Source organism: Brugia malayi (genome assembly GCF_000002995.4).
Source record: "Brugia malayi strain FR3 genome assembly, contig: Bm_v4_Chr1_scaffold_001, whole genome shotgun sequence".
NCBI lineage: Eukaryota > Metazoa > Nematoda > Chromadorea > Rhabditida > Onchocercidae > Brugia > Brugia malayi.
In genome coordinates this window covers 10,465,508-10,477,820 of record NW_025062475.1, presented here as the reverse complement: position 1 = coordinate 10,477,820, position 12,313 = coordinate 10,465,508, and the positions used below count along the sequence as shown (strand labels likewise).

General features: G+C 29.4%; 2 protein-coding genes across 2 annotated transcripts; one reads left to right on the top strand and one right to left on the bottom strand.

The window, feature by feature from the left end:
- Positions 1-1,335, bottom strand: Bm9230 (Uncharacterized protein; the record flags this gene model as incomplete). Its single annotated transcript, XM_043077411.1, has 5 exons — positions 1-90; positions 342-511; positions 637-869; positions 973-1,133; positions 1,276-1,335. The coding sequence occupies 5 exons, from the start codon at positions 1,333-1,335 to the stop codon at positions 1-3; spliced, it is 714 nt and encodes a 237-aa protein (XP_042933345.1).
- A 5,200-nt stretch (positions 1,336-6,535) lies between these two features.
- Bm5047 (Kinesin motor domain containing protein) lies at positions 6,536-11,660 on the top strand (the record flags this gene model as incomplete). The annotated part of the gene is made up of 17 exons (XM_001897437.2): positions 6,536-6,600; positions 6,773-6,849; positions 7,116-7,324; positions 7,631-7,823; positions 8,205-8,332; positions 8,425-8,558; positions 8,740-8,872; positions 8,957-9,067; positions 9,166-9,288; positions 9,406-9,519; positions 9,587-9,694; positions 9,819-10,084; positions 10,183-10,240; positions 10,343-10,474; positions 10,685-10,818; positions 11,123-11,217; positions 11,497-11,660. 17 exons carry the CDS (start codon positions 6,536-6,538, stop codon positions 11,658-11,660), a joined length of 2,244 nt encoding a protein of 747 aa, XP_001897472.1.
- Positions 11,661-12,313: the final 653 nt, after the last annotated feature.

Below are 12,313 nucleotides of genomic sequence, written 5' to 3'. Positions count from 1 at the left end.
CTATACCCATTGCCTTACTTGTTTAAAAAATAAGAGATCGAGTTTACGCCGCCCAGTAAAATTGTTTCTCATCATTGGAACTGTTTTTAACTGAAAAGATTAGAAAATGTTTAGTTCAAACCATTAGCAATGCTTAGAATATGCAAAACAAATTTCACTCAAAACTTTTAATTAGATATAAAGTAGAATGTTACACAATTTAAATATAGCACAAAACTGAATCATTTCATCCATTTTATCTGAATGCTAATGAAATGACTTTGAGGTGAAAGTGTCATCCACTTGGAATCATACGAATTCATTTGATAAATTAAACTTCAAATAATTACTTTTAATCCTACTTTATAGTGATTCCGCATTTTGATAAACGTTGCAAAATTGATACATCCCATTATCACTGAAGATGATGTAACTATTATTACATCAAAAACGGAATTGAATTGTCCACAGGTTGTGTCGGAATAAGTCCAACAGTAATTCAATTTCGCATTAAAAATGGGAGTACACGGTCCTGTAAAGCTCTAATATGGATTAAGTGTGTCTCGAACTTTGAGATTTTTGAGTTTTGATTTTAATGAACTCTTTTGATTAATCGATAAACTATTTTGTCTCTATGATAATATACTCAAAGAATACCGAGAATATTTGGAAGACACGGTAGAAATCCAAGAAGATAGGCAATAATTCCTGCTCGACGAGCTTTCGGTATAGACCAGAAATTGTGATATTTTAAAGGATATGCAAGTGCGCAATATCGATTCATTGTAATTAACAAATTCACTACTACCGCCCCGTAAAGTGACACATTTGCCAAACATCCGGGAATTAAAGCAATGGAAGATGTTGGTGATGATAATTCTCGAGAATGCCTGAAATTACGATTGATTCAACAGGTTCTATTAGTAGTTGTCAAATTAAAATTCCGATTTGTTTTCACGGATAATTGAAATTAAGCGCAAAAAGAAGTGTTACGTTAGTAGGACAACAGCTCCCCAAATTAGTATAACTGCTATCGTTTGTATATTACACAACAAAACCGCCGTACAAAGAGTGCCATAAGCATTCCGAAAATGTGAATTTGTGATTGTGATATGAAGTGATAAGCCATTGCTGATAAAGCCAAACAATGATACCTGCAAAAAGAAAAGTTAGTGTAAGTAAAATTAATTGCGTCACACTGATTCGATTGATTAATAGTATAATGGACATAATTTGGCTTTTAAAATCTTCAAGAAATCTTCAGAAAATGAATAAATAATTTAAAAGCAAACTTACTACAACAATACAAAATAGTGCGAACATATCTTCCACATAACTTGGCTCTACGATTGTCATTAAATTTTTTGAAATCAGCAAATTAATCTGAAAGAAATTTAAAAAAATACCAATCCTTTTTTTTTTTTTTAAATTCATTCTTTTTTATTTTCTAACATTTTTTTTCAGTTACAATAATAATAATTTTAATACAGTTTTAGACCTCTCACATTCATTGTAACTTATAAATAATAAATTTACAAAATTGCATCTCATATTTGACCATTCAATACAATTTAATCATACACTCATTGATTTTTCAATCCAAATTTTAGGTCACAAATAGATAAATTTATGCATGAACTTTGGTAATATTCAAGTATTATGCCAAAAGGTGAGAGAATGAGAAGAAATTGAAAAGACACTGAGAGTTCCTGATGGACTGAGAGTTCTTGATAGACTGAGATTCCTGGTGTACTCTAGCTTATGTATTCTGTCTTCTAGCAAAATTTTTAAATAGTGTTTATGCTTTTTCTTCAGTCAATCACTTACTTTTGATTATAAATTCATATATAAGTTTATCCATTTACAATTTAAAATTTAGAAAAATTTTTTCAAAATAAACATTGTTTATAATCAGTTATTCTCATTTGAAAAGTTAATGACATTGGCAGCACATATTATTAATTTATATTCAACGATTGGAAAAGAATGCAAAGAATACGAAACGATGAAAAGCGACGGAAAGTTACTCAAATTTTAAAATTCTCGTCTCGTCTTGATTGCGAATAGAAAGTTATCATTTACGATAACTTTAAATATAACCGATTGTAATAACAAGCTAACATATGGTGAATTAAATTTAAATCAATCGTAAATTTATTTAATAACCTTTAAGATTTAAAATTTATGAGATCAAAATTTTTAATTAAAATTGTCTTTATTGAATCGTATTTATGTCTAAATTGTTATTATTACTCAAACATTTCCTCATTTATCGTCTCATCACAATTAATTCATTCAGCTTGAAATTCAATTTATATTTATATTATTTTTCATATTTTTAATTGCATGTCAAACTGGAATGGTTGAACTTTAATACAGTTAGACAGGAAAAGTATAAGTAAATAGTAATAAATAGAAAGTAAATTAAATATTCTTTGAATCACATGGAAAAGCAGCAAAATTGAGGAATGATTGTTTGAGAGAATTATTTATGAAAAAAATTAAACTGCTCAACCGTTCAGTGCAGCGCATTTGTAAACATCCTTACGGATGATGGCAGATAATTCAGTTCGATCACATATTAACAAATTAATTCGAGGAAATGAATTATGATTTAAAATTTATATATATAAGCATGCTAATGTATATATAAATATACTGCATTTTATTATATTGCAACAATCTTAGTTCATTTCATTTTTAATGCTCTAAATACAAATATCAATGCTCAAAATATTTCCTCAAAATGCTTTAAAGATATTGAAAAGTTTTAATCATTAGGAATTGAAGGACAGTTTGTTAGCTTTTCTAAATTGTTTAATTGATCTAATTAAAAATTATTTTTGCTATTGGATATTTTAACTTTGAAAAAGAAAAAGGAACAAATTTATTCAATTTAAATCTAAAAAAAAAAAAAAAAAAAAAAAAAAAAACAAAGATTCAATTTCTGCAAGAGCTATAAAATTAATGCATTTTACATTAATAAAAGTATCATCTACTGAAAGCAAACATATTTCAATTTCTGCATTTCTTATTTTAACTCTCTGCTAAAGTAGCATGACATTCTCACACTTTTCCTATAATTTTTGTTTTTATAGCTCTTTTCTCATTAATCTAAAGAATTAATTATTGTCTTTGGTGACATAGCAGTATACTCTTTCACGTAGATACTTATGAAAACTGAAGTATTACTAGTAGTTATGCAATGAAAGCCAAAGTTATTTTGATGGGAATGCTTGCAGAATGCAAGTAATGAAGAATGCAGAATGCAAGTTGAAGTAGAAATTAAAGATCGTGAAACTTTTTCAAAATCAATCAAAGAAAAGACGAAATGACTTGTAGAAAAATTATTCCTTGTTTAAACTGGTATGAATTTGGACTGCCAGATTTAAAATTAGCTATACATTTATATGTTAGGCAAGTGTATAACTGTATAACATCGTTGAAAATTTTTTCATATATTTAAATATTTTTAAAAAAATCATCTCTCTCAAAATATAATTTTAATTTCAATTTTTTTTTTTTTGATCTTTATTAAATTTTTTGAAAAAACAGAATACAACTTTCAAAGGCTTTCTACGTAATTTCCTTAAAGTTCTTTAAGAGCAAACACTTTTTTTTGGCTTATTATATTTTGGACTATTTTTTTTTCTGTCTTTTACTACTTTCTCTTCTTAAAAACGTTTCCTGAAAAGGAAATTAATATTGCCATTCTTTCATTTTTATTTTTATTTTTTAATTTTGCAGATAGCACTGTTAAAGTCGTAATTCTTTCCCACTTCTCATAAATACAAGCATTTTTAGTAATTGTAATCACATAAGTCAATTCACTCTGCCATAATAAAGAACTAACATCAATTCTTAGGTTTTAAATCTCTTTTAAAAAAGTCAAACTTTAAATGCAATCTGCATGATACAGATTTTTGTAATAACTCTCTGGATGATTTCATCTTGTTGCGAGTTAAAGAGTTAAATGGACTGATACTACAATTCTGAATTATTATTCAGAGATGAAGTGACATTGCACATACAACATAACTACTGATCCCATTTCGATGAAGCTAAGATTTCAGATGAAACGAATAAAATGATTTAGAGAGTTATGGGAGTTAAAACTGTTATTTGGAAAGATAGAATTCTGTGATTTTATCTGATTTAGGTCCGATGGTTTACTGGAACTAACTATTTCTGTCAATGAAACAATTGTTATTTCGTTGTTCTTGTCGGTTTTCTCGTAATAATACAGGTAAAATATTTAAAAGTACAGGTAAGCTAGCACATGTAATCATGTAGAAGGACCAGGAAATGCAACAGATATGAGAAAGTATTTAAATTGCACATTCAGTTTACAAAGATAGATGAAACCATTTAAATTTGATTTATACCGCAAAGGAATTACTGATCATAGCGATCAGCAAAGAAATGAATGCATACAGATGTAAAGTTAATGTGACAGGAAATTTCAACTTGACAAAGCGCTAAAATTTCATTGAAAAGTTATGTTCTGTAGTAAGTTCCTTAATGAAGCTAAGAGCAGAAGATATCTTTGTCACAGGTGTATGAATAATGTATGAAATTATTGTATTGTGATTCATTTAAACTGTACTTACACTATTCTCTTTTGTTCATTAATTTTTGATGGAATGTTAAAAGGAATAAAATTTAATATAAAATTCATTTAATTAAAAAACTATTATATGTTATTTTATTCATTGTGACTAATATTTTCCGTTAGTTGTCATATTTCTTTAATCGGCCATCACAATTCTTCACTTCTACTATTTATTTTATCGGAGACTTTTCATCTTATCGACGTTTGTAAAAATCGATCAGATGTACATTCTGCTGAAATTTAAATAAAAAACATCATCAAACTCTTTCAAAAAAAAAAAAGATCCAAATTTAGTTTGTAGAAAGTCATAATGAAATATCGTAATAAAACTAAATGTTTTATGTTCGTCTTAATAAATCTCAAATATACGACTTATGATAATGAATTTTGTTGAAAAATACAAAAGGATTCTTTTCAAAAATTTGATATTAAGCATTTTTCAAAAAAGAAATGAAAATCATTTTGTATATGTAAAGTTAATGTGACACTATCAGTGACCTTCTGTTAGAATTCGAATCCATTTGAATAGCAAACACTCACTTTTTTTTTGTTTTCCTTTTTGCTCACTGTGTAACTTTCGATCATTTCACTGTTTCGTTTTTTTTTTTTTTTTTTTTTGAATACTTTTTCCGGTTTTCTTTTATAAAAAATAATTTGACTAAAATATCAGCAATTTTTCAACCATTTAATCAAGCAATAAACCTCAAATTCAATCGATACTGTCATCGTTCTTTCAGTAAATTAAGAAAAAAAAAATTAAACTCAAAAATTAATTTCAAATGAATTACATAGATTAAATAAACACTCCTTTCAATAAATTCAAAAAAATTACTTCAGTGATGACATTAGCATAATAAATAATGAAGACAGCAAAAAATTCAACAATGGCCATTAATTAATTAACAGTAGTAATAAATAATAATAATAATAGCAATAATATAATAGTAACAGTAAAAATAAAAATACTAATAACAATAATAATAGCAATAATATAATAGTAACAGTAAAAATAAAAATACTAATAACAATAATAATAGCAATAATATAATAGTAACAGTAAAAATAAAAATACTAATAACAATAATAATAGCAATAATATAATAGTAACAGTAAAAATAAAAATACTAATAACAATAATAATAGCAATAATATAATAGTAACAGTAAAAATAAAAATACTAATAACAATAATAATAGCAATAATATAATAGTAACAGTAAAAATAAAAATACTAATAACAATAATAATTGGCAATGTAGCTGCAATAGTAAAAATGCGGGAATTTTTTCATTTAAATTTCGTTGCATTTATTATGGGAGAATGCGATCTGGGAGTGTCTCGTTGGTGGTACTACGATTGTTCAGAACTTTCATTATTTCCAATTTTTCCAAGAATTACTGAAGTATTGCAGATCTATTGCAACCAACAAGGTTATTCTAGATTTTTGAATGATATTTTTTTAGAATAATTGATTCATTTGAAAACTTTTGTTTAATCATTTCTAAATTCTTCATTTATGCAATCGGTCTATGCACAATATGTTGATTAGTTGAAAGAAGAAAGGAAGAGAGAGGCAAAGAAAGATCCACTAGATTTTTACTTGTTAGATTATAAGAGTAATATAATTTAACTTAGAGAAAGATGAGGTATTGAATCATTGTGCTTTGTAGGATTCGGTCTGTTGGTACTGGTGCTTGAGAGTCCTTAAGAATAAGACTTTTTTACTTTGCGAAATTGGTGTTTGGATAGTTCACTATTCAATTAGGATTGCTCGAATCTGATTCTCTGTTGAATTTTAACTGCTATTCTTGCAATTCCATCAATTCTTCAGGTGCTTACTTTTAGTTGGCATTTCACGAGTTCTTTGTAAGTTCTTTCTCTCATGAATGATGCTTTTGGAGCAGTTGTTCTTATTTATTAATTGTGTTTTTAGAGTAAAATAATTATGGAAACCGATGTCGTGGAAGATAACATTAAAGTAGTCGTCAGGATGCGACCTCCTCTTGCAAGGTTTCGAATTAAGTAAATAAGTAGTCTTTGTTTGAGGTTATTTTTGAAGGTAAATGAAATCCTTCGCGAAAATATTTTAAAGCTTTTCTACATAGAGTTTACTTTTTTACTGTGTGAAAAAATGATGTCACTTGAAGGCATCTTAAGGACATCATGTGCATTTATTTTGTAGGGAATCAGCAAGAGTATATTGGAAGGTTATCGATGATCATACTATTGTTGATGGAGAAGAGAAAAGCTACACGTTTGGTAAATCGTTTTCATTTGAAATTCAAGATTATTTAAGGAATTCGTAGATTGTAAAGTTTCTGATCATATGATATACACTCGCCATTAGATTATAGTTGGTTTGCAAAGGATAGATTATATCGCTGATTTACTTGAACGAATCTGTAAACTTTGAAAATAAGCAGATTTTGACTTATCGAGAAAAATTTGTTCAAGACAAATCAGTTTGAATATTTCTATAAGTAAATCAAAAAAAAATTTTTTTCTTTTTAAATTGTGCTTTCCAGATCAGGTATATCGTGAAATAGATCGAACACAAGATGTGTTTGTTAATTCAGCAAAAGATGTAGTGGAATCAGCTATGGCTGGTTATAACGGAACTCTATTTGCCTATGGGCAAACTGCATCTGGTAAAACATACACAATGTTTGGTACAGATAATTCAGATGGCATTGTTCAAATGGCACTCGATACAATTTTTGCAAAGATCTTGGAAGTAAGTTTTGAACGAGACATAAATGAAGCAAAATGTAACTTTTTTTTGGGCAAAAGGATGCGAGGTGTTGTTCTCTATTTTCATTGATAGAGTTACTGTAGAACTGGATGTTAAACATTATTGCAGTTTTAAAATTCGTAACTAGCACTTGTTTTTGTTACCTTACTATAGTAAGGCTTGTATTTCTAATTTACTGAAGGATATAGGCTATTAAATATGGCCTTTTTTGTAATGTAAGGCAAGACATCTAATTACAACGAATCAACATTTTTCGACAAAACACCACAGAAAAAATTCGAAATTCAGGGAAGCGGTAAACGGTATATGTTACGCATATCATGTGTTGAAATTTATAACGAAAAAGTAAGAGATTTGCTATCTAATTCGATCGCCGATTTACCGATAAAAGAATTCAAAGAAAAAATCGTAGTGGACGGTCTGCGAGAAGAAGTTATTGTTTGCAAAGATGGTGTCGCAATGCTGATCCAACGAGCATTTGGTACAATTTCCTTTTTTTTATTTTTTTTAAGTAAATTGAACCGAAAAAAATCTAGAAATTAGCTCCAAATACATTATCAAAGTGAAATACTATTTGTTTTCTTTATTGGCATAACTTTATTTTTTCCCAAATGCCAAGAACCAGCAGATAAATTAAGTGCATAAACGAAAGTAATAATGATAACTTCTAATATGACCTTTTGAATTGTTAGTCTGTTATGTCACTAGAAAACGCAGTGCACCTTTTCGTTTTCTTATTAATCTCTTTGGGTTTTGTTTCATACTAAATTATAACAGTAAGGTTTCAGGTATTTCTAAATAAGATGAAGTAAAAAAAAAAAAAAAAAGTTGATCGAATGATATTTAGAAGGTTTTATTTTAGCAAATCGTGTAACTGGTGAAACTGCTCTTAATGAACGTTCATCACGATCACATGTCATTCTTCGCTTTGTAATCGAATGCTACGACGATGCTGTTGCCTCGAATTCTTCTTCTTATATTTCATTTCTAGTAAGTTCATAATAACTTATTTGAAATAATATAGACATATAGTGCAATGAAACTTTAAAAATGTTAAATGCTTCGGATGTGACAAATTTCAGAATGTGGTGGATTTAGCCGGTAGTGAAAGTGCGAAACATTCGGGAGGGGATGGCGATCGTTTAAAAGAAAGCGGTAAAATAAACACCAGTCTCTTGGCTCTACAAAAAGTTATAAATCAATTAAGTGAAAAAGGGTAAGTTGGATGACATTATTGGTTAACGAAATTACAAAAAATCATTTCTTTTCATTGAATTATAAATCCTTTTTATACGAGTATCCAAGTATAAAAATTAGGAAATACACATTTATAGGTATCGTTTTAAAAAGAGCAAATATTTCTTGGTTTGTCTTTTTTCCAATCATAACCAATTTAGGAATGGTCATGTCAGCTTCCGCGATTCCAAGTTAACACGTTTATTGAAAAATTCATTGGGTGGTAACGCACGAACGTTAATAATCTGCACCGCTTCACCCACCGAGGTTACGCAAACCTTACAAACGCTCAGGGTTAGTTTGAATTCAGCTGTTAACGAAAATTCCATTTTAGGTAACTTTTCCGGAAATGTTTCTGAAAAAAGACTTGGATTATAGTTTGCCGCAAGTGCAAAGAATATCAAGAATAAACCACGGAAAAATTGGAATACTGAAGGATTGCTAACCCAATATATTCAGACCATTGAACGCCTGAAGGCTGAATTAGAGGTAATTTTTTCTTATAAATATAGGTCGAATTTTTTCAGCCCAAAATTTAGTCTTAAATAACTATTCTCTCTCACAGCTGTTTTATGGACAATTTTCAGGAAAATCGAAAAAACGAAACTGCAGAGCTTGAATTAATAAACAAAAACATTGAATTAAGCAAGGAAGTCGAACGTTTAAGAAAATGTATTCTTTCAAGTCGAGTACTTCCACAATCTATTCAAGTAAGTTATTTTTGAGTGGAGTTCTAATATCAATAGATAAGCTTAGAAGCCTTTGAATAAAGTTATTTTGGAAAAATGCAAGATTTAACATCTCGAAGATTCGAATTAAAATTTTAGAAAGATAACGATCGTCGTGCGCGAAGACAAACGTGGGGTGGTAACTGGGCTCGTCCAGGTACGGATTTGCTTCTGCCATGTGCGAATTCACCTCCTAACGTTCAGTTGCACGAGGTAAATCCATTGCAATAATTTGTATTGTCGATTTGGAAATAAGGAAACTAGTCAGTTTAAATTTTAGAATCTTGTTGTGGCGGGATTAAAAGATAGTGCTGTTGATGAAATATCAGAGCAACAAGATACAGCAACGTTTTATGATGCATCAGTCGTAGCATTTACGACTTTAAGAGTAAGCTTCCAAGATTTTTTCATGTTCAGTTTCCTTATTTTTCTAACTTTTCAACCAGTGTTATATTTCACATTCAAAAATTCAAACTTACACTTTACTGTTCTATCATCCGAATTATATTCAGCTCGATGATGACGAAGCAGATACCGTGACTGATGATTTTCAAGTATCAAATCAGGATGTTAATCAAGTAAGAGAAAATGAATCCATGGTCACAACTGATGACGAGATTGAGAATCAGCAGTCACCTACGACAAACCACAGTGCTGAAGATGAGAAGCTATCTATCGGAAACTCCACAATTGATCAGAAAATAAGTGAGGATGATTCGCCAAGTTGTGGTGAAAACGAAGACATCGAGAGTATACAATCGAGTCCATTGAATGAATTGTATGTTTCTCTGTTTTCTTTAGAATTTATCAGCAATATATCTCTTTAGAATTTATCAACAGTATACGTAGTAATTCGAAATTCAACTTTCATTTCAGTAAAAAGAAAGTAAATCATTTGGAAGCTACGGTTGATGAACTGAAAGCAGAAAATGAGGTAAACTTTTCTTTTTCATTTTTCTCTTGAAGTTTTCGTTATAGTTACAATTTTAAATTCATCTTTTAATTTTTCTATGCTTCATAAAATTTTTAATTGTAGAATCTAAAGGAAGAATTGCGCTGCAGAAATCGGGATATAAGTTGGTTGGAGAAGCAGTGTGATGATGCCGACAGTAAAGAAACAGAATTAAGGGAGCAAGTATACGAAACGCAGAAAATCAATGAAGAAAATGTAAGTATTCGTGAATACGAATAGCAGTTATTTTTGACAACAATCCTTATAAGGTTTCATCTGTTTTCAAGATGAAGTGTAACGCTGTTTTGAATAAAAGCTGCAATAGTTAGAGTAAGGGTGGAATTGGCACATTATGTTTACTTTCAAAAACTACGTTCCGCTGAGTATTATGCAACTCAAACTTACGGATACGACCATTGTTTGCAGTTATTGGTAATTGCGGCACTTCGAAATGAGATTGTACAGATGAAGGATTCAATGATGGCTTCCGATGCTGTAGATATTCAAAATAAGGAAAACTTATTTCGTTTAGAAAATGAAATTCAAAAGAAGGAAAAGGAGTAAGTTCATGTTTTCCAGTTCTACAAACTTTTTCTAAGAATCGAAAAAGGGGATTGTCACATATGTATGTAATTATTGCTACTGTGATACTGTACTAACTCTACCCTTGATCTTGATAGTAAGATTTTCTGTAATATATCACTATTAAGGATGATGAATCCGAAGAGCAGTTACAATGGCAATAATTACATATATTGTCGTAGCATCCTCAAATCACTTTATTAGTGCCATGTATACATTTCGTCCCATTCACCTTAAGTTATTACAAGTATCAATATAACTATCAATAATCATAACTTTTAGGGCACGTGAGATGAAAGGAGAGATTGCTTCAAAGGACCGAAAAATTAGCGGGTTATTATTGGAATTACGTCGGGTAACGAATAAACAGGAATGCAGTAAGTAATTTAAGATTTTACAATGCTGCTTTGGAAACAGTGAAATACTACCATCAAATTTCCTCTATATGACAAAAAAAAGTGAAGGGGAGTAAAATAAAGGCTTTAGCGTTTGTAAACTTAATAATATATTAACAACTTGAATGCAGTAGCGTTGTCGAGAAAACGGTAAGTATAACTTTTATTGTGGTGTTTTTTTCTTTTTAGTGATATAATTAGATGATGGGAAAAGAATGTAAAATTCATATTTTTGATCAAAAAGCTAACCGTTCTTTCCAGTGGCAGAAAAAGCGCGATTTGGAGAAAATGATAATGACAGCATATCATCCAAACCAGCCAACTGTACTAACGCCCAAATGAAATCAAAAAATCGATATGCCATAAAAGTAGATTCGTCACAATCGACACCAGTAAAAAATTATCCGGAATGCACAACTCAGTGATCAGTGATTCCTCATTTATGTACATTTATGAATTTAATGACAGGGGATTGAAGCAAGAAAAAAGAGCAGGAATGATGGAAAGTGGGGTTTATGTGAATTTTAGCTTTTTCTAAACAGAATTTGAATTTGTAATGCTTTCGGTATCCTTTGCTCATTTATAAATTGGTACATTGAATATCCTAAGTGTTTTAATAGACCAATAAAAGAAATAGATATTCGGCTTATTAACGAATTAAATTTTTTTTTTATTCAGAAGAAATGACTTAAAACGAAGCAATTCCATTTGAAATATTTCTCCTTTCAACATTTTTAAAATGTGTAATGCTAACTGAGTAAAATATATGTGTACAATAATTAATAAAATTTACATAGTATTAATAAGTTTCTCTGTTCAACAGCTTCTCTTCCAACGAAATTTTCTAAACTTATTCCTAGAAGTTGGAAGAAATCCATTTCTGAACTCAATCTTAGCTTCTATCGACAACTTCAGATACATATTTGCTTCATTTTCTAAACAGCTTATGACTGAACTGAAGCACTGCGCGTTCTAGTTTATTCTAACGAGAGAATGGTAGCAATATGAAATATAATGGAAATAGTTATTGCAGAATGTTAAGTGTCACCTTTCGAAACACTAGGGAAATCACGTAACA